This window comes from Oryzias latipes, chromosome 3 (genome assembly GCF_053564925.1).
Source record: "Oryzias latipes strain Hd-rR chromosome 3, Olatipes_Hd-rR_3.1".
Classification (NCBI taxonomy): domain Eukaryota; kingdom Metazoa; phylum Chordata; class Actinopteri; order Beloniformes; family Adrianichthyidae; genus Oryzias; species Oryzias latipes.
In genome coordinates this window covers 5,980,022-6,003,311 of record NC_136239.1, presented here as the reverse complement: position 1 = coordinate 6,003,311, position 23,290 = coordinate 5,980,022, and the positions used below count along the sequence as shown (strand labels likewise).

The 23,290-nt window shown below is 43.2% G+C and overlaps 1 protein-coding gene across 4 annotated transcripts in view; it reads left to right on the top strand.

Annotated features, from left to right (window-relative positions):
• The window catches only part of serinc4 (serine incorporator 4), a 37,752-nt gene that overhangs the window by 8,103 nt on the left and 6,359 nt on the right, over positions 1 to 23,290 (top strand). For 2 of the 4 annotated variants that reach the window (XM_023951918.2, XM_023951917.2), the window contains exons 2-7: positions 13,699 to 13,866; positions 18,659 to 18,837; positions 19,348 to 19,427; positions 19,547 to 19,640; positions 20,294 to 20,505; positions 22,809 to 22,904. In XM_023951918.2, coding sequence (XP_023807686.1) covers positions 13,699 to 13,866; positions 18,659 to 18,837; positions 19,348 to 19,427; positions 19,547 to 19,640; positions 20,294 to 20,505; positions 22,809 to 22,904 — 829 coding nt within the window. Of the gene's footprint in view, positions 1 to 9,009; positions 9,146 to 9,670; positions 9,698 to 13,698; positions 13,867 to 18,658; positions 18,838 to 19,347; positions 19,428 to 19,546; positions 19,641 to 20,293; positions 20,506 to 22,808; positions 22,905 to 23,290 lie in introns of those variants that run through there. The other 2 variants (XM_078944167.1, XM_078944166.1) reach the window with 2 other exon arrangements.

Here is a 23,290-nt window from a genome sequence, read left to right as displayed (position 1 = left end):
AAAATTAAACCAAACATGCAGAAAACTAAAAATTTGTAATGATGCGCAAACATTTTACAATAAAGACAATTCGTTCAATCAGCGGATGGCGGGATCCTCGGTCTCGGTCAGAGACTGAGAGCCTTCAAACTTGGTCAGAGTTTGAAGGCTTGAACATAACACTGCGGAAGAGGCATCTATAACCCTTGTGCTATCTTAGATGACCCCACCCTTCCATTGACGTGTTCTCCCTACCATGACAAAGGTGGATAAAGGTGGAAAGATTTCATGTAATCCATGGACACCAGTGAAGATCACAAATCATTGAAGAAAAAAGGTTCAGAGCACTGTCTAGTGCAGTGTTTTTCAACCTTTTTTGAGCCACGGCACACTTTAACCTTGACAAAAATCCCGCGGCACACCAGCATCCAAAAAAAAGATAAATAAAAGAAAAAAAAAGAAAAAGCTCATAGTCTGTATTGATCTACAGCCCCTCTGCAATCTCACGTGCATTTTTGTGATAATTGTTGCAGAAAAAGCTGGAAGCTGCAGCTGTTTTTTACTAAAAGATGTATTAAAAATTAAGTCAAGATTCAAAAACTGTTTGATGTGTGTTCGTTGTTTTAAGACGTTAAGAGGAGAGACTCATTGTGCGCTAAGACAGTCACTTTAATGCATCATGGGAGATGTAGTGCCGTTAATGCGCCGACCGCAGAAAGACCAGCGTCTTTGAGCTTCATTGTTTTGTTCACTTGTTCCACAGTCTGATACCAGATTCTGTGGAAAGCTACACCGCTAAAGACGAGCTTTAGCTGGTATTTTTGTTGGAACTGAGAGACTTTTTTGCGCTAAATCGAAACAAGGAAGTGAATACTTTAACCACTTCTGATTGGTCAGACTGATGACATGTGATTAAGCCTTCAAGAATGATTGGTGGAGACAGTTAAAGGGGCGGGACTTTTCCTTACACAGTTATAGCTGCAGCTAAATTGCAGGACCGTGATTCTTATCAAAGTGTCTTTAATAGAATCATATAAACACAAAGAAAAAATAATTTTATGATATTTCATATTCTTAACTTCTCAGTGTTTTATCAGGGCCTGTTTGAATGAACAAAGAGCTGATTTCCTGGAGATGTTAAATGTTTTTAGATCAGTTAATGAGGGCAATTTTCCACGGCACACTTGACCATCTCCCACGGCACACAAGTGTGCCGCGGCACACTGGTTGAAAAACACTGGTCTAGTGGGTCTAGATGACCCAACTCCCAATGTTAAAGTGCCTAGGATAGCACAAGGGTTAAAGTGGGAGTGAAGCTTGTGGTACAGACATGGAGACGTGAATACCTATGTTTTTATAGAGCTCTTCGTAATAAATAAACCTGATCAAATCAAATCAAATCAAATCAAACTTTATTTATAAAGCACTTTTCATATAAAAATATAACACAAAGTGCTTTACATTAAAACAACAAAATATAAAAACAAGCAAGCATTAATAAATAAATAAATAATAGGGCCCCCCTCCCCGTACCTAGCCCCCCACGCCTTTCACACCTCCCACTCTCTAACTGATGGGAAATGACAATGAAAAATAGGCTGTAAAACATATGCTGAGCACAAAAACAGGATGCTGGAAATGCTAATAATTGGAACCTCCCCCTCTGTGAACAGCCACATAGACAGCCAAATGCAACATCACAGGCGGGGACCACTCCACCACAGCTAAGCGGTGATGCAGGTCCCCACCCAGAGCCGCAGTGGCTGAACAGCAGCCGTCCCAGAGGGAGAGGTTCCAGCTGAGGAAGCACCGGAAATAAAAATGAATAAAAATGAGAATCAAAAAGTAAACATATTGATAAAAACGATAAAACATTGAAATAAGGTTAATTAAAATAACACGTTAAAAATCAGGTTCAAGTTCATAAAACAAGATAAAATGGATAAAGAAATAAAATAAAAATAGAAAATACATATAGATAAATAACTGAATAAATAAATAAAAGTAGTAAAATAAATAAATAATAAATAAAAATTAGCTAAAAGCCAGGTTAAAAAGATGGGTCTTGAGCCTTTTCTTATAAGCATCAATGCTCTCTGCGGCTCTCAGGCCCTCTGGCAGACTGTTCCATAAGCGGGGACCATAGTGCTGAAATGCAGCTTCTCCATAGGTTTTAGTTTTTACAGTTGGAATGGTTAACAGACCAGTGCCAGAGGATCTCAGGGTCCGCGAGGGTTCATATCTTACTAAAAGATCTGATAAATAAGAAGGCGCAAGACCGTTAAGACATTAAAAACTGTTAAAAGTATCTTTAAATCAATACTGAAGCAATGCAGGGATTTTAAAATTGGGGTGATGTGAGCCCGCCTCCTGGTCTTTGTAAGAACTCGTGCAGCAGAGTTCTGGAGAAGCTGAAGGTTCCTAATATTTGTTTTTGGAAGACCAGCAAGCAGGGCGTTACAGTAATCAATTTCACTCATGATAAAAGCATGCATTAGCATCTCCATTTTAGCAAGAGAGAGTAGTGGGCGGACTCTAGCCAGATTTTTGAGATGATAAAAACCAGTTTTAACCACCTGTTTTATATGGGGGATAAAAGTCAGCTTAGAGTCAAAGATAACACCCAGGTTTCTGACTGCTTCCGAATGACTTAAGGAAAGTTCCTGTAGCTTCAGAAACTGTTTCTCTCTCTTGGCCTCAGGACCAATAACTAAAATTTCAGTTTTTTCCTGGTTGAGCTGCAGAAAATTATTTGCCATCCATAATTTCACATCTAAAATACAGTTAAAAAGTGCTTCTATTGGTCTTGTGTCATCAGGAGACATAGCTATGTACAGCTGGGTATCATCAGCATAGCTATGAAAACTGATGTTGTGGCTCCTGATGACATTCCCCAGAGGAAGCATGTAAATGTTAAAAAGCAAGGGGCCCAGGATGGAACCTTGAGGCACACCACAATTAATTTCATGGACCCCGGAAAAATATGTGTCCATGCTTACCATAAAGCTTCTCTCCATGAGATACGACTCGAACCACTTGAGAACAGTCCCTGAAAGACCAAGACTTTTAAGTCTGTTTACAAGGATCAGGTGATCAACAGTATCAAATGCTGCACTTAGATCTAACAGAACTAGTGCTGAGATCTGACCTGAATCCAAGGCACACCTGAGATCATTACCAATTTTTAACAAGGCTGTCTCTGTGCTGTGGCTCGTCCTAAAGCCAGACTGGTTTATCTCAAAAATGTTGTTTTGTAAGAGAAACTCGTTTAGCTGAATAAAAACAAGTTTTTCTAAAACCTTACTTAAAAATGGCAAGTTGGACACAGGTCTGTAGTTATTAAAAACTGATTAGTTTTCTTGAGTAACGGTTTCACCACTGCCGTTTTAAAGGCAGCAGGAAAAATACCCGTCTGTAGAGAGGAGTTCATGATATTTAAAATCTCACTCTCAAAAGACCCGTAAAAGGTTTTAAAAAGTGATGTAGGGATGGGGTCTAAAAAACAAGTTGTTGGATTAACTTGGGAGAAAACTCGACCAAGTGTTGCAGCTTCAACCAGGTCAAAACTGCCCAGTGCTTCCTCAGGTAAAATCAAGCCAACATTGCCAATAAAAAGGCTTTTCTGTCCTTTTATGATGTTCACTCTGACAGAATCAATCTTGCTCCTGAAGTGGTCTGCAAAGTCCTCACACAATGAGGCGGAGGCTGGCATTGTGTTTTTGTTCGCATTTGAGTTGATTAAAGATTCAACTGTGGTGAAGAGGACTCTGGGGTTATTTTTATTTACAGAAATGATGTTAGCAAAATATGAATTTCTGGTCTGTTTTACGGTTTGATTACCGTAATTTCCGGACTACAAGACGCTACTTTTTTCCTGCGCTTACAGCCTTGCGGCTTATTCAGTGACGCGGCTAATTTATGGATTTAATTGGCGGCCGATTCGAACTCAGTGAATAGTTTGAATTCTCTATCTAACACCAAGCACAAGGCATTTTTATTCAACACACCTCTTAGCAGCCAAACAGCATGGACTAGACTTCAGGTCTTAGACACTTCAGTCATGGTTCAACAAAACGAAACACGCATGCCCGGCCGCATCCCAGAATCCTTTGGGGCCATTAGACCCAACATGCACGTGATCGCCGCTACAATATGATGAAGCTTTCAAGTTAAAAGCAATCGTTAAAAGCAGCGTAAAAAAGTCCACCGTCACCAACGGGTTTGGAAAAGCCGGTTTGCTGCGTGACGGAGAGAACAGCGCATGGAGTGAATTTACACTCCATTTACGGTTTCTAAGGAAACCGTAAAAGCGGAATTTTGCTTTGAAAAACTCACAGCCTCCGTGTGAGCTGGAGACATCTTCTCCTGCTGATTGAGCTGCGGGGCCGATGGCAGTCTGAAGGCTCCCACACGTAACAACGCACCCGCCCCTCATACACAAAACGTACAGTATTAAGTCCGATTGCTTTGCACAGAAACGATTTGCTCCATCCACCGGCGCAACGGGGACGAAGTGCTCCTCCTTGAAGCCGCCCTGGCCAGAGGTGTCGGAGTAGATAGGTAGGGGAAACAAGGAGCGCGCGGGGCGGGAGCGGAGCGCAGAGGCTTCTGAATTCTGACGCACGCGCCGCACTGAGGCGCGCGTATCGCGCTGAGGCGCGCGCTTTTCAGTCGCCGCTGCTTTATTTTACCGTTGTGTTTTCTAACCAGCCCTGTTACTCCCATAACGCTGCTGCGACACAAGCGGAAGGAGAGCTGTACCCGTTCACCCCTCCATGCACTGCTGCTACTTGCTCATTCTTAAACACGTACAACAGAATGGCGAGCCGGGCGTTGGCCCCGCCTTTAGCCCCTAAGACTCATGGGAAATGTGGAATCGCGGATGTAAATTTCCTCATTATAACTGAGGGATGTAATGTTGATTATATGGTTACTGTTTGTAATTTTATGTTAGATACCTAGATTGTCAATAAGTAAAAAAAAAATGAAATAAAAACACCATAACTGAGGGACTTGTGAACAGAATATAGGTCCATGCTGTTTGACAGATGTCGATACACTCAAATACGTGACCCAGAGGCAAAACTGGCACCACCCACAATGTGCTAATGAATTGCACTCACTCTGGGATGCTGGACGTGATCTGTCAGGATGACAATATCACCTAACACATGCGCGGCTTGTACTCTGACGCGGCTTGTGTATGTATAAAAGCAGTCAAACACGTGAATATGGGTGGGTGCGGCTTGTAATCGGGTGCGCTTTGTAATCCGGAATTTACGGTATATAGTTTTAGTTGGTTTTGGTAGTCAAGTAGCGTTTCTTCACCGTTCTCACAGAGGTCTCTTGCTTTATAAAACCAGTGATGTTAAAAAAATCACCATCACCATCCGTGTCTTTCATGCATTGTAAATGACATAAACTCAGACACCGCTCCAAGTAGCTCCTCCCACAGCTGGCCGGGGCATCAAGCTTATGAACACTTTTTTGGACAGGCGGTGAGCAGCCTAAGGAGAGGCGGCCAAGGCCAATTAGTTCCGTGAATCGCGTTTAGTGTGAACGCAGCTTAAAAATGGAAAATCATAGAGAAAACCAAAACAAAAGTGGTTTATTAAATATCACATCTCTGTTGTCAAAAGGTTTGGTCTACTACAAAATGTGGTGAAATTGTCAATGGACTGGATGTTTAAGGAGTGGCAGTACATTTTTAACCAGATATGGAGCCGAGGGATTCGAGAGAATTTTGTGTCTCTGTAACGGGGTGCAGGTAGTGGTCCAGATATGATGCACGGTAAGTTTAACTGTTCGATATGATTAATGAGGTGGATGAAAATCAGCCTTTAGTCTCACGCACCGGTTCAGTGGTTGACTCGTACGGTTGCTGTGGGTTTTTGGGTTGTCCAGGCCTAGATAGGAGGGACTCTATCTTAAGAAGAGCGCAGGTGAGTCTTGCAGTTCCCTTGTGGGGGACATCATGAAAATGGAACAAACCATTGTCGTGCGTGGTTGTTTCACGATACATTTGTAAGGAAAGTGTCAGTTACATGTACCTGTGACGTACGGGTGATGCTGTCATATGAAGCCCTTTACAAAGCTCTCAAGTTGTTAGTGGTGGGAAGACTGGCTCCTTACTGAGTGCGCCCAGTGCTGCACACACTTGATATGGAAGTGCCTGTAAGATGCACCCAAAATGTACGCTCTGATTGTCTAACTCCCTCATTTCTAACAGTCAGGCTGAAAGCAAGACATGCACAGGGGGGGCACACCTTCTACTTGAACACTACTGGGCTCCCTGTGCAGTGCACAGCGTTCAGGGGGTTGAAGAAAATGAGAAATCTGTAGGACACACCTCCATCTAACTACTTTACTTCTACTTATCCTTATGTGTTGCTTAAGTATCCACTACAACGCCTGCAGCATACCTGCAGAATGCACAACATTTTCGCCTCGTGGGCTCAAAGAGTGGTCAACGACCATAACATTTTGTGCAGACCATCTATGTGCCCTGTAGAGGCTTGCCCATTTATCACCCTCAGGCAGCCCGTATCCACCTGTAAGGCAGTTATGGCTAACACATTGACTCAGGTAACAACACATTTTTAATATATATATTAATATATATAATATTTTTTTTTTTATATTGCCAACATATTTAGTCTGACTCAGGTAACAACACATGTGGTGTCACATGGATAATATTTTACAAATACGGTTGCCAGTTTAAATGTGGGGAAAACAACTAAAGGATGGCAGTGATCACCTGCCAGTATCTGCAATAATGCAACTCAATCCAGAGACAAGACCTTTCAAAACACAGAAAACATTATGAAGGAAAATAACATTACAGTCACTTCAAAAGGAGCTGCAGCTCAATTAAGGCATATGTTGATGATGGGGAAGTCCAGTTGTGCCTTAATAAATCACCTGAAATCCAAACCAATCAGTATGAAGCTTCGATTTCCACTCTGCTTTTAAAGCATTCTTGAATTTCTTTTCCATTGACAATATAAGTGAATGTTCAAGTTTGTTTAACAAAGATATTTGCTAGTGATAATCTTGTTTTGTAGTGGGTACTGTGTAGTCGGAGATTTGGAGACAGTTGGACTATGACTTAAACCAAACAGTAGTCTAAAGGGGCCTATACCATTCAAAATCTACTTCTTTGAGCTTTTTAGTGTTTTATATTATTAATCACTCACTATAAACAACCTTAAAGCAGTATTTTGATTCGTTCACGCATTTCTGAACATTCCTCTAAATACCTGCTCTCTGAGTACCAGCCCCTCCCAATCCACAAAAACAAGTGGGTCTTCACCTTGTGACATCACAAAGTGGGGAACAGCCCCTTCCAGGAAGAGTCTGCACTGTCAGCACCACCGCCAGACAAACACCCACTTTCTCCATGGACCTAGCAGTGATTGGCTGAATTCTTTCCTTTTAAATGCACAATAAACACATCTATCTTTGCAAAAGTTTGGATGTTGTTTGTTTTCATGGGAGAAACGCAGAGACGCTGCCGAGGCCGACTCTTGGATGACATCATGAAATGATCATAAGGAGAGAAAGGCAGTGCCTAAGAGATGGAGTCGTCTTACTTCCTGATACCAGGTCCCATGTCCATGTCTTTATCTACATGAACTCACATGTAGATAAAGAAACTGGCAGATCTAGTTTCTCTGCATGGATTCATTTCTGATCCATCCTGGTCCCAAACAGAATCTCAGCATCTTCATCTCTGCTGTCTCCAGCTCTGCTTCCTATCTCTGCATCAGAGTCTCTAAACCAACAACATGGCTGCTCTCATCACAGTCTTCTTCACCTTTCCTTTCATTCTTGATGACACAATAGTCACACTTCACACCTGAAACCTTCTTCATCCAAAGGGTCAAGGTAGTCAAGATGAAATGAAACAAAACAGTTGATCAACATTTCCAGATCAACTTTGGACCAAATGTTTTCTAATGCGATATGTGCAATTATGATCTATAGACATGGGATAATCAAATACTACACAAAAGTATCAGAGACTCTGCCGAATAGAGGAATTCAGAAAACTAGGATGCTGCTTGATAAGGAAAACACACTGTAGAACTGTGTCTTCGCTGTCTAACTTCTAGCTTAACGCCACTGCCGCGTGTGGGAGGAGCTCCTAGCTCATGTTTTTAGCCTTATCGCTTCATGGAGCAGTGTCTATGTTTATCTTGTTTACAATGCATGAAAGACACGGATGATGTTTAGAGATCAGTTTTATTTATTATGAAGAGTTCTACAAAAACATCAGTAATCACGTCTGGGTTCATGAGATCATTCAGAGATTCTCCCGGTACCGGCAGCTTCACTAACTGTCTGTCTGTATGACAGCCTCTTCCACTGTGTTTCTATGTCTCTGTGACACAATTTGAATGTTCACTGTCCCGCTTAATCCAAGAGGGGAAAATAAAAACAAAAACATTTTATTATTGTCTCTATCAAAAAAAAGAACAATATCACCAAGTCAAGGAGGCCCGAGCAGGCTTCCTTCTCATCCAGCAGCTCTCTATCTGAGAGCCGCTGTGGGTGCGACGCAGTGACGTGCAGTCAGGAGAGGCAGGTGAGGCACAGCCTCACCTGTCATTATGGGAAGAAAAGAGAACAAATAAATTCAATTATTATATTTAATCAGTAAGTTGTGCTTTGCGGTCATTTTCCATTTAAATGTACCATTTTTGGGTGTTTTTTCTTTTCAAAATCGCTGAATTTCCGCATTTGCCGTTCAGATACTAAGTGACGTGCGATGAGGCACCAGCCCGCTGAGCCTCACCTTGGATTGCGCAATACCTATGCAGTCAGACGGTACTGCTGTCTCTCTGTATGTCGGTTCAATCACTTGTACTATATGAGCTGAGTTTAAATAATTTAGCAGATGTATATGATGCACAGTGCTTGTTTTTATAAATAACTGTATGTGAGGGACGTGTTTCTTGTGCTGAGCGCTAAACGACGGCGAAAAAGCCGCTGGGTGAGGCCAGCAGTTCTCGTGCCTCATGTTGCAGTTCTCGTGCCTCATGTTAGGGGGCGCCGGTGAGCCCTGAGATTATGACGCTAAAAAATACTAGAAGAAGTGATAGGAAGCGGCAACTCATTTTCTTCAGAAGGAGCGGCGTATGGACTTTATTTACAACTAAAGGTAAGACGATAATAACGTTTGTGCTTTTTTCTATGCTGCAGTTTGTATATGAAAAAAAACATGTTGAAATTATATTTTAAACAAAACGTTAACTGTTGTCAATCAAATGGTGAATAAGCTACTCAGTTATTTATACTCATGGTTCATATGTTTGTAAATCTGACTGATGACGTCAGTGCCTCACCAGCCATTAACCTCACCGCACGTCACTGGTGCGACGGGCTGGCGACCTGTCCAGGATGTATCCCGCCTTCGCCCAGCAGTAGTCGGGATGGGCTCCGGCCACAGCGGGTTAGCAAAAAAGCTGGAAGTTTAGGACAAAAATGCTGGTATTGGATGTGTATTCTACCCACTGTTTGATTCACTGAAAGCATCACATGCCCAAAGCTGAGTGCCTGATTGGTAGATGCAATGCGAGTTCAAATATTTGAACTCTGGCCACGCCGCTCAAATCGCATCGCAGGACGTCAGATCGCATCTGTAGTTAACATTGAAACTGGCTGCATCTCAATCCCGTTCGGTGTGAACGCATCTTTAGGGATGAATTTGCTGGTAAGATGTGGACACGGGAACGTAATCCCAAAATCAGAACGGGCCAAGGTTCTGAAAACATAAATGTCATGTCTATGGCTCTGCTGGACTGTTCCTTGACGAAAATCTCACTCAAACTTTGTGAGTTTGACAAAAACAACACAAAGTAGTGACAGATTACCACTCATGGAAATCCCATGTGTGTCATCCACCACATGTCTTCAGGTCATGCAGGGACTGAAAGCAGTGCTTGGTTTGGGATCCCTGATTCCAAAGCTACTCAAAGGACAATGGATGTCAGTTTCCTGTGCATATTGTGGAGAGTTTGCAAAAGAAATGGGCTTCAAACACCATTTTTCAGTCCTCAACTGCCATAAAAGGCTCCACCCCAACCACTGGGAGTAATGAGAGGTAGGAGTAGGACCCTTTGATCCTATGATCTGAGGTTGGCTGCCTTATCTCTACGCACATTCAAAAACAACATCTCCTTCAGTCAACGGAGATGCAGCCATGTGATTTGTCAACTCTCCTGTCAGTCACTCCCAGTTCTTTCCTCAGCCAATCACATCATCCTCCAACCCTAAGTGCGCCCTTCTCCCGTCTCCCTTCTCCTCCTGACTGCAGACACAGTTAATTTTCCTTCTTATGTGATCCAAAAGGACTCGAAGGCTGCATTTGGGCTGTTTTGAGGTCTTAGTGAATGTTGTATGTTTTCGCTGGTTAATCCCCTCCCTGCCTGCAGCAGTTTCCCTTGTGGAAGGGATAATCCTGCATTACGGGCCTTAAAGTAGGACATGACACATCGTAATTTGTTGACATCGTAATTTGCAGTGAGAGTAGAGAGCAGGTGGAGGAACAGCTAGAGAGGTGGAGGTTTGCTCTGGAAAGAAGAGGCATGAAGGTCAGTCGTAGTAAGACAGAATACATGTGTCTGAACGAGAGGGATCAAGGTAGAAGCGTTAGGTTACAGGGGGCTGAGGTGAAGAAGGTGCAGGAGTTTAAGTACTTGGGGTCAACAGTTCAGTGTGATGGGGAGTGTGGAAAAGAGGTGAAGAGGCGAGTGCAGGCAGGTTGGAGCGGGTGGAGGAAAGTGTCAGGAGTGTTGTGTGACAGAAGAGTGCCAGCAAGACTCAAAGGAAAGGTGTACAAGACAGTGGTGAGACCAGCTCTGCTCTATGGGTTAGAGACGGTAGCAGTGAGACAGAGACAAGAGGCTGAGATGGAGGTAGCGGAGATGAAGATGTTGAGGTTCTCCTTAGGAGTGACCAGGTTAGACAGGATAAGGAACGAGTACATCAGAGGGACGGCTCATGTTGCCTGTGTTAGCGACAAAGTCAGAGAAGCCAGACTGAGATGGTTTGGACATGTTCAGAGGAGGGATAGTGGATATATTGGTAGAAGGATGTTGGAGATGGAGCTGCCTGGCAGGAGGGCAAGAGGACGGCCAAAGAGGAGATACATGGATGTCTTAACAGAGGACATGAAGTTGGCTAATGTTAGGGTAGAAGATGTCCATGATAGAGTGAGGTGGAAAAGGATGATTCGCTGTGGCGACCCCTGATGGGAAAAGCCGAAAGAGAAAGAAGAAAGTAGGACATGACACAGACACCTGTCTGTCCGTGGCTCAGAGAAGTTTCATCACTTAATTCAGCAAAACTTTGCTATTTAGAGTTTTGGGTTTGTTGCACTAAAAAATAAATGTAGAAAACAAAAAAGAATAAATGTGTATTCCACCATGTGCCGATCAAACCAGCCATCAGAAAGAAGGGCATTGTTTTTTTGAAAATTCACTTTTTCTTTCACTTATTTTTTTTTTCATCGAACTTGTGGGTACCAAAATGATGGGATGGAGAGGAACAGACTGTGCATGGAAAAATACAACCTAATGTGACAAAAACGGAAACCACTGCAATTAATATGACAGCACTAAACTTATCAGTCTCTAACTTCTCCAGAAGCTCCGACATATGAGGCAGGATAAGAAGAGATCTTGTTATTTTTGGTTCAGACATTTCTAAGTATTTTCTTTGTGTCATCGCTCCTTCTCCTCCAACAGTGACAGCAGAAATTCTTCATGTGCATCTTTTCTACTATCTCTCAGAAATATCCATATTACACTGCATATTCATCCATGACAAACATAATGGATTTATGGAACATGTCATTATGACTGATTAGCATGAAGACTGGTTAGAAAATCAGCTGCTTACTGTTACCTGTACAGGTGCGGGCTTGAATGGTGAGAGTCATTCTTCTTTACAGTAATTGGTAACAGTGAAAGTCCCACTCCAGTCACCTTTGGTGTTGGAGCTGTCCAGCCGAACAGTTTTGATCCCGATTCCAGCTCAGAGGCCAGGGAATGTGTATGTGTATGTGTGTTTTACACTCAGTGTGTGGTATAGTATCTATATGTGTGCATTTTTGTTTATGTGTGCGTATTTTGGTGATGTTTTTATAATTGTTAAATGTGTTTTGTGGCTTCTACCTGTTTGTGCTTGTGTTTTGGCTAATTTTGGTCTGTGTGAGTGCGATTATAATATGTGTGCTTATTTGTTTGTGGGTTGCAAGTCAGGGCATGTGTGTGTCATAATGAGTGTCTATGAGTGTTATAGTGTGTGTGTGTTTTGATGTGCGTGTGTCTACAGTGTCTATTTGTTGGATAGTGTATATGACTTCTGGTATATGGTTGTCTTTTCAAAATGTGTGTGTATATTTTGTTTTGTATGTGTGATTTTTATGATGTTTGTGTGTATTTGTTCATAGATTTTGTGTGTGTGTTTGGTATTGTGTATGTCTGTGTATCAGATAATATCTGTGAATTATAGTGTATGTGTTTCTGTTTTAACATAGGTGGTACGGTGTGTGTGTGTGTTTATTTGTGTGTGGTTATAATAATTAAGTTATTGCATGTATTTGTTATAATGTATGTATCTATAAGTGTTATAGTGTGTGCGTTTAATGTGTGTGTCTATTTGTCTATTTGTTCTATGATGTGCATGCCTAGTGTGTGTTCAAGATGTGTACATGTGTATGTATTATTCTGTATATGTGGTAGTTATGATGTATGTGTGTATTTGTTCATGATGTTTGTGTTGTGTGTCACTGTGTGTGTATGTGTGTGTTGTAATACTGTATGCATGTTATGGTGTGTGTTTTTGTAATATGGTATTTGTGTGTTATGTTGTGTGTATTTTATATTGTTTGTATTTTTTTTTACCATGTGTTGGTGTGTTTGCGTGTGTGTGTTCATTATGGTGCTAAATAAACTCACCAGCAGTACCTACTGTAACCACAAGGGGGCAGAATTCTGTGCTCTCATGTCCCGGTCCTAAGTTTGGGGAAATGCAGTCGTGGAAAGACGGCATCCGAAACAGATCAGAGTTGGTTGAGGTTCCAACAACCACCCTGGATGGTGGAAGAAGGAGAGGAGGAAGGTGTGTTCTTCAGCAGAGAGAGGAAAAGAAAGACAGAAATGAAGGACTTAGAGGAAAAACTTTGAATGTAGAGACTTTGACAGGAAAAATAGAGTTGATGGACAGAAGAAAAGTTGATCTTTAGAGTGATCTTCACATGGAAAAAGAGCAAAGCGTATAGATTAGGAGCAGCTTCAAGATGTTTGATCATGGAGTGGAAAGAGGGAAAATCCTGAAGGAGGAGTTTGATGAAAATGTTCTGGATGGGGTCAGATGGGTGATGAGACTGAAAGTGGAAGTTGGTGTGATCGGCTAAAGTGATGAGGGAAAATGGGAGGAAGGAAATTGACGTTTCATCCGTAAAGCAGAAAGCAGGTCAGGAGACTTGGTGGTGGAATGATGAAGATCAGGAGTTTTTTTGAGAGGAAGAGGTTAGCCAAGAAGAAGTGGGACCCTGAGAAGACAGAACATGGCAAACAGGAGAACAGTGGGGGGGGGGGGGGGGTAAAGAAGCCCTGTTTGCCTCCCAGTAAGCCTTCCAGGGGGCTTCAGAAGGAACCACAGCACCGAGACCTCACTGCTGACTCTGCCCCCTCCATCTCTCCTCAGATATGCTGCTGCTGTGGACCGGCCCCTTGCTCGCTCTGCTGTGCCTTCTGCCCCCCGGTCAAGTCCTCCACCAGCACGCGGGTCATGTACACGCTCTTCCATATCCTGAGCTGCGCCGTCTCCTGTCTGATGCTGTCGCGCACCGTCTCTGAGCTGGTCAGGGAAAATGTGAGTGCAACATTCCACAAGGGGCCGTCACTGATGCAAAGAGGAATTGGCTTGTATGGTGTTTACAAAGTTCCAGACGTCCCGCATGCTCTTGTCCTCAAGGTTTCCTCTCAATCTTTTTGCTCTGTTCCTCTGTGGCCTCTTAAAATAAATTCAATTTTTAATATAACTTTATTGTTGGCTTCACTATAAGAACTCCTGTTTTTATGGCTAAAAACATTATTCTTTTATAAAATTTAACCCTCAATCATTTTTGAATTTGCCTAAGATGCACGACCTGCATGAACACATAAATAAGTTTAAAAAAAGATATAAGCAGAAACGTAAAGCATAAGAACACACGGCAGTCTATCTTGAAGAGTTTGTAGCAGTTACTGCAGAGGGAGGGGGTAAAATATTTCTTTTAAATGTGTTTCCTGGCTTGTGGGATTTAGAAGGTTCAGTGATGAACCTCCGTTATGAGGTGGCCCAATCCATCCATCCACCCATCCATCCATCCATCCCTCCACCCATCCATCCATCCATCCCATCCATCCATCCATCCTTCCCATCCATCCATCCATCCCATCCATCCATCCCTCCACCCATCCATCCATCCATCCCATCCATCCATCCATCCATCCCATCCATCCATCCCTCCATCCATCCATCCATCCCTCCATCCATCCATCCCATCCATCCATCCATCCATCCATCCCTCCATCCATCCCATCCATCCATCCATCCATCCATCCCATCCATCCATCCCTCCACCCATCCATCCATCCATCCCATCCATCCATCCATCCATCCCATCCATCCATCCCTCCATCCATCCATCCATCCATCCCATCCATCCATCCATCGATCCATCCCTCCATCCATCCATCCATCCCTCCATCCATCCATCCCATCCATCCATCCATCCATCCCATCCATCCATCCCATCCATCCATCCCTCCATCCATCCATCCATCCATCCATCCATCCATCCATCCATCCCATCCATCCATCCATCCATCCATCCATCCATCCATCCATCTTCTAAATCTACTGAACTCCTTTTGGGGTCATGGGGTTGCTGAAGCCAATCCTAGCTACTATTGGTGGATGAATGTGGATGAAGGTGGGGTACACGCGGACAGGTTGTCAGTCCATCACAGGGCCACAGAACCACACCCACACACACACCAATGTAACAATTTAGAGTCTTTATCCTAGCAGCGCTGCACGGTGGTGCAGTGGTTAGCGCTCTTGCCTCACAGTCCCCTGGTTCAAGCCCCAGCTGAGGGACCTGAAACAGAACATCAATGGGGGCCTTTCTGTGTGGAGTTAGCATGTTCTCCCCGTGCATGCGTGGGTTCTCTCCGGGGACTCCGGCTTCGTCCCACCGTCCAAAAACATGCTTCATAGGTTGACTGGTCACTCTAACTCTGTTATGGTGTGTATTTCATAGGTGTGAGTGTGCACTCCTTTCAAACATCCTGTTTGAAAGGAATAAAATGATGACTGTTTTAGTCTGTTTTAATCTTACTTTGCTCACTAAAACCGTTTATTCACTAGAAAAAGTCTTGATAAAAGATGTCAACATTTGAAAATGTTGTAAAAATTTCTGCTTCTGGCTAATGTTGTCATGGCGCCATCAGCCGCAGTCACCAGCCACCTTTCAGGCTCTCTCGCCGTTCAGACGCAGATGTGATGCAGAACATTTATTTAAAGCCCAAAAGGGTAAAGCTCCACAATAATTAAGGCTTTCTTTCAAAACCATCTGTATTTGGAAAAAACAAACAAACTTATTTTTCAAGAAATATTCTTAAAGTAAATAAAGTGACTGGAAACTATTCCCACATTTGCGCCCACATTCAAAATGGACAAAATAGATTAAAATGTTCTTTGAATTGTGACTGTGGATCAGCGGTGGAACCGTTGTTCTTTGCTCTCAGGGTCACCGGTTCATTTCCAAGAACCTCTTTGTGTCACTTAATTTCTTTGGACATAAATCCTGACCACACCGAGGATCACAATGTCATCTGCATAATCGTCATTATTGTAGAGGAAGTAGTGACAGGTTTGATGCTCTGTACAAATGCTTCTACATATTATTTTCAGTAATACAATAATATTGTTAGTAAACATTTTTCAGTGAGTCAAGCCCAGTAAAGTAAAATCTGGACAAAAAATCTCTGATGGATTTTGTCTTCAGCAATGCTTGGAAAACCATAAGTGGGCAAAGTAAAGTTGAAAGCTGCTGCAATGGGTTCAGCAACATGCCAATTGAATAACCAGGCTTAATCTGCACAATTATTATATCAATTAACCCCCTTAAAAATATCTTTCAATGGAATGAAACTTTACAGTGAGAAATGTATTCTTCATGGCAGCCCAAAGAAAAAAAAGCAAGTGATAGAACAATTACGGCTCATCAGATATGGGATCACACAAACAAATAAGTAAATATATAAATAACAATTAACTGTGCAGATGTTGATGACCCAGTCATACAGATGAGTTGTGCAGTCTGATGGTGGTGGGAATGAAAGACCTGCAGTCCTTCTCTGTCTCTTCCCAGTTGGGTTCAGTGGGTCAAAGCTGTTGTCCATGATGGATCTGAACTTGGACCTCCTCTCTCCCGCCTCCTCCACAGAGTACGGCCCAGGACAGAGCTGGCCCTCCTGACCAGCTTAACCAGTCTCCTCTAGTCCCGGTCGGTGCTGCTCACTCCCCAGCGGGCAGCTGGCTTGCCGCCTCCTGACTGCCTGGCGGGGGGCCGGTCACTCGGGGGGAGCCTCATTCCCCGGTTGTGCCCATCCGCCTGCTCCTCCCCGCTCCCACCCAAACAAATGTTGCACACAGGCACATTGGGCTCCGTGAACTGGATGGGTGGGACATGTGTCAAACTCATTTTCACCGAGGATAGCGGCTGTCCTCAAAGGGCCAGATATAACTTATACATGTAACTAAATGTAATGAAAAATAAATATAACTACTCCTTAATGTTAAATAACTCATTATTTATTTACTATAACTTTTTAAAGTGACAATTACAGTTGCTTGTACCATGGTCCAGGTGAATACTCGATTCTGATTGGCTGATGGGTGTGCATTAAAAAGTGATATCACAGTGATATACCACGCCTAAAAAAGTAGTTCCGGTCACAAAGCATAAATGTGCTATAAACAAACTTTTGCTTCATTATCTGGACAAAAATAACCAGTTTGGAGGTGAACTTTCTCTCTGATTTGATGATTTATTTAACCCATCGGAACGATCAGTATATATATATATACTCTGAACGAGAGGGATCAAGGTAGAAGCGTTAGGTTACAGGGGGCTGAGGTGAAGAAGGTGCAGGAGTTTAAGTACTTGGGGTCAACAGTTCAGTGTGATGGGGAGTGTGGAAAAGAGGTGAAGAGGCGAGTGCAGGCAGGTTGGAGCGGGTGGAGGAAAGTGTCAGGAGTGTTGTGTGACAGAAGAGTGCCAGCAAGACTCAAAGGAAAGGTGTACAAGACAGTGGTGAGACCAGCTCTGCTCTATGGGTTAGAGACGGTAGCAGTGAGACAGAGACAAGAGGCTGAGATGGAGGTAGCGGAGATGAAGATGTTGAGGTTCTCCTTAGGAGTGACCAGGTTAGACAGGATAAGGAACGAGTACATCAGAGGGACGGCTCATGTTGCCCGTGTTAGCGACAAAGTCAGAGAAGCCAGACTGAGATGGTTTGGACATGTTCAGAGGAGGGATAGTGGATATATTGGTAGAAGGATGTTGGAGATGGAGCTGCCTGGCAGGAGGGCAAGAGGACGGCCAAAGAGGAGATACATGGATGTCTTAACAGAGGACATGAAGTTGGCTAATGTTAGGGTAGAAGATGTTCATGATAGAGTGAGGTGGAAAAGGATGATTCGCTGTGGCGACCCCTGATGGGAAAAGCCGAAAGAGAAAGAAGAAGATATATATATATATATATATATATATATATATATATATATATATATATATATATATATCTATATATATATATATATATATATATATATATATATATATATATATATATATATACATATATACTGTATATATATTGCTTTATATCGTCGAATATTGACTGCAATAAAGAAAAATAACATAAAACTGAGCCATAAAGAACATGTATTATAGTGCAACATTTTACAAAAAAAGGCTGCACACAGAGACCAGCAGCTGGTGTTCTAGCAACAATAAAAGGATGTAATCACATCCTCCAGTGCATGTCTGTCTCCACTGGCTTCATCTTCATAACCTGTCTTTTCATGCCTCTGCAGATAAATCACAGATTTTTGTGACTCTAAAACAGAGTCAAACTAACCTGTCTCACGACCATCTAAACCCAGCTCACGTTCCGTATTAGTGGGTGAACAACCCAAAGCTTGGTGAATACTGCCCCATAATGATAGGAAGAGTCCATATCAAAGGATCAAAAAGCGTCGCCGCTGTGAACGCTTGACCGCCACAAGCCAGTTATCCCTGTGGTAACTTTTCTGACACCTCCTGCTTAAAAGCCAGAAAGTCTGAAGGATTTATTTTATCAGAGGTTGTCCACACTTCCACAAGAGAACCAAAGTTCTCGCTTCTTTCTCCAGTAGAGTAGAAAAATGGATGACAGAGGCTTCAAGCTGCTGGACAGTCAAATTTCCCTTTTTTGACTCACTAAACATTTTCCTCAGAAATGTTCAGGTTCTTTGTTCCACAGAGAAGCGCCGCTTCTTCCTCACCCTCTGGAGTCATCCTCTCGGGTCTGTCTTGTTCTCTGCTGAAGAACCAGTGTTCGTGTTTCAGGTGCCTTTCTTCAACGTGGTGTGCGACCAGGCGCATGGAGGGGGCCACTGTGAGATGCTGGTGGGCTACTCGGCGGTGTACAGGGTCTGCTTCGGCACATCCTGCTTCTATTTGATGATGGCCATCTTCCTCGTCGACGTGAAGTCCACTCAGGACTTCAGAGCCCTCATTCACAACGGGTCAGTCCCCCCGCACTGCTCACACTAGGACAGCTTCACAGTCACATCTGCATCGCTTTAATCCGTCCAACACGGCCTGCTGGGGAAAGTGCTTACCCCACGGGTCGGGGGCTATTTAAAGCTCCCCCGTCACACTTTCCTCCGCAGCTGATCAGTACTATAGTCGGATTAGGATCTAACTCACCAGACCGCTGCTCCTCTCTGCTGGGTCTCTGTGAAAGCCGCAGCTCTCTGAGGCGTCTTAGTGTGTAATTGATGAACTGGAGTCCTGTTGTGGTCAGATGTTGAGCCATGCTGGGGGTAGACGGGAAGGACCCCCCACCCCTGACTCCCAGTACAGACTTGTTTCTCAGTCAGAGTTTCAGTAGAAAAACCTGACAGCAGATTTCATTGTTGTTGAGACCATAAGAAGAGCTGCGGCTGAGGCCTGCAGGTCCTCTGAGGTCAGAGCAAAGGCGTTCTGCACACAAACATCTGAAGATTTGCTGAAGATTTGATTCTCTTCTGCAGCTTCTGGTTCCTGAAGTTCATCATGCTGCTGGGCATGTGCACGGCCGCCTTCTTCATCCCCACCGAGTCCTTCCTGCACGGTAACAGGAGCTCCCCTAGAGGGCAGCAGCCCCATGCATGGTTCAAGGCTGGGGGGCTGCCTGCTCTCCACCTTTGTGACTCTTCTAAAATTAACCTGTCCTATCCTGCCTTCTCACAGCTTGGCATTATGTTGGTGTGGTGGGGGGCTTTGCCTTCATCCTGATCCAACTAATCCTCATCACAGCTTTTGCTCACACGTGGAACAAGAACTGGTGAGTGGGGCGGGGCTTGACGAAAGACGACCAGGACTGGAATCATGTTCCAGTTATGAGCTGCACTTGTTCTTATCTTTTTTTCTTTTTCTTAGATTTCTTTTAGTTTACTTTGATTTGTTTTCTTTCTGTTTGTTTAGTGGAATTGTTTCTGATTTATTTGTTTTTTTATGTTGCTGTTCAGTTTTTTTTTTGCCTTTTGAGTTTTTTTTGGTAAATCTTTTATTTCTTTTTGTTGCTTTCTGTCTCTACATTTGTTTTTGTTTTTTACATATATATTTTTCTTTTTACATTGTGTTTTGCCCGTTTTCGACAAGACACCTGAGCTCCCCTCACCTGTCTAGGCTGAATGATGCTGCAGCAAAGATCCACGTGGAGGAAGAATCAAAGTTTCCTTCCGTGTGCCTGAGTTTTTAAAGAAAGAAACATGGTTAGATGTGGGCCAGAACTTTACCCTCGTGAACTTTAACCCCGATCCAAGTTCACTGAGTGACCAGCTAAGCAGCATGTGTAGTCAGTTGTGGATCTGCCTTCTCAAAAAAAGGCGCTAAAGGGGTTCCTGCTGTCCTTTACCAGCTGATGCTGATCACAACAACTGATTAACGCTTCACCAAAAACTGCTTCTTGCTAACCAAATCTCTGGGATGTCTCAGGTTGACTGGAGCTGCAGAGAACAAGCGCTGGTACCTGGCTGTGATGTGTGCCACCCTCTTCTTCTACACGATTGCAACCATGGCCTTCACTTTCATGTATAAGTACTACACGCATCCCATCGCCTGCCACTTCAACAAGGTCCTGCTGTGGGTCAACCTGGGGCTCTGCGGCCTCATGTCCTTCATCGCTGTTACACCATGCGTGAAGCAGAGTGAGTCTGTGTTTTAGCACGCACACCTGCACCTCTGCAGACCAACACAGGAAGTAGTGGGGGAGATGAGCTAGGAAATAAAAAGTTCTTAAAAACAAGAGGAAATAGACAGACATCAAGAATGTCTGTTTGATTCCACACCAGTAGCTAACTTAAGGCCCAAAACTGTGAGGCTGGATAGAAGATGTGTCTTCTTTGGAATGTCAGAGACACTCAGGAGCAGGGAAGATGCTCTCTCCACCTCTTTGGTGATGTGTCTCATTCTTCTCCTCCAACGGGGACAGCAAAAGTGCACACTTGTGTAAAGTAGTACCTGCCTCTGAAACACAGACACAAACAATGACAAAAATCCTCCAAAATTGTTCACGTGCATATACCATCTCTTAAAAACATCCTTATTAAAAAGGGGGGAATGTCTGCATGTGTGTGTGTTATGGTGTGTATTTCCTCATGGCATGGGTGCGTGTGTGGGAGATGTGTGTGGAGATGTGTGTATTATTGCAGGTATGTTATGGTGTGTGTATTTCTTCCAGGTGTGTGTGTGTGTATTTCTTCATTGTATAAGTGTATGTTATGGGATTTGTATTTCTTCATGGTCCGTGTGTGTTTTTTTTCATTGTGGGTGTGTGTGTTTGTGTTTATGGTGTGTGTGTTTTGGTGTGTATTTCCTTATGGTGTGTATGTGTATTTCTTTGTGTGTGGGTGTGTGTGTGTTTGTGTTTATGGTGTGTGTGTTATGGTGTGTATTTCTTGATGGTGCGTGTGTGTGTGTTATGCTGTGAATTTCTTTGTGTGTGTGTTATGGTGTGCATTTCTTCCTGGCATGTGTGTGTCATGGTGTGTATTTCTTTATGGTGCATGTGTGTGTTATGGTGTGTATATCTTTATGGTGCGTGTGTGTGTCATGGTGTGTATTTCTTTATGGTGCATGTGTGTGTTATGGTGTGTATATCTTTATGGTGCGTGTGTGTGTTATGGTGTGTATATCTTTATGGTGCGTGTGTGTGTTATGGTGTGTATATCTTTATGGTGCGTGTGTGTGTCATGGTGTGTATTTCTTTATGGTGCATGTGTGTGTCATGGTGTGTATTTCTTTATGGTGCATGTGTGTGTTATGGTGTGTATATCTTTATGGTGCGTGTGTGTGTTATGGTGTGTATATCTTTATGGTGCGTGTGTGTGTTATGGTGTGTATATCTTTATGGTGCGTGTGTGTGTTATGGTGTGTATATCTTTATGGTGCGTGTGTGTGTTATGGTGTGTATATCTTTATGGTGCGTGTGTGTGTTATGGTGTGTATTTCTTTATGGTACATGAGTGTGTTATGGTGTGTATATCTTTATGGTGCGTGTGTGTGTGTTATTGTGTGTATTTCTTTAGTGCATGTGTGTGTGTTATGGTGTGTATTTCTTCCTGGCATGTGTGTGTGTTATGGTGTATTTCTTTCTGGTGCGTGTGTGTGTTATGGTGTGTATTTCTTAATGGTGCATGTGTGTGTTATGGTGTGTATTTTTTTCTGGTGCATCTGTGTGTCATGGTGTGTATTTCTTTAAGGTGTGTGTGTCATGGTGTGTATTTCTTTAAGGTGTGTGTGTTATGGTGTGTATTTCTTCCTGGCATGTATGTGTCATGCTGTGTATTTCTTTATGGTGTGTATGTGCATTTCTTTGTGTGTGGGGGTGTGTGTATTTGTGTTTATGGTGTGTGTGTTATGGTGTGTATTTCTTCCTGGCATGTGTGTGTTATGGTGTGTATTTCTTGATGGTGCGTGTGTGTGTGTTATGGTGTGTATTTCTTGATGGTGCGTGTGTGTGTGTTATGGTGTGTATTTCTTTATGGTGCGTGTGTGTTATGCTGTGAATTTCTTGATGGTGCGTGTGTGTGTTTTATGGTGTGTATTTCTTTAGTGCATGTGTGTGTTATGGTGTGTATTTCTGGATGGTGCGTGTGTGTGTGTTATGGTGTGTATTTCTTGATGGTGCGTGTGTGTGTTTTATGGTGTGTATTTCTTCCTGGCATGTGTGTGTTATAGTGTGCATTTCTTGATGGTGCGTGTGTGTGTGTTATGGTGTGTATTTCTTGATGGTGCGTATGTGTGTGTTATTGTGTGTATTTTTTTAGTGCATGTGTGTGTGTTATGGTGTGTATTTCTTCCTGGCATGTGTATGTCATGGTGTGTATTTCTTTATGGTACATGTGTGTGTTATGGTGTGTATTTCTTTATGGTGCGTGTGTGTGTCATTGTGTGTATTTCTTTAGTGTGTGTGTGTGTGTTTTCCTGACTGTAGTCTCTCCTCCTGCAGAACAGCCCCGTTCTGGACTCCTCCAGGCCTCCATCATCAGCTGTTATGTCATGTATTTGACTTTTTCTGCTCTCTCCAGCCGTCCTCCAGAAAAAGGTATGTTAACCATTTCCCCTGGAGCAGATGCACACGCGACACACGCCACTGTGTATGTGAAGAATGTTATCAAAGCCATGGCTCGGGTCCAGGAGTGAGCATGAACACGTCAGGAAAGTGTTTGTGGTTCTGGAAAAGGGCAAAGTACAGTTTTGCTGATCAGAAATGAGAGGTCTCCTTCCCATCTGTAAATCAGATAATTACAGAGAAACCTCCTACCTCAGGATATTACTTTGTTGCTGCCTGTACAGGCTAACAAAATACAGTAAGTTCGCACACAAGCCAATACGCACAAACCTTCCTCTGATTGCTATGACTCACCTGCTCACACATCCACAGGTGGTGTGCTCAGACACGCTGTCCGCAAAGCTGGTGGCCTGCCGTTG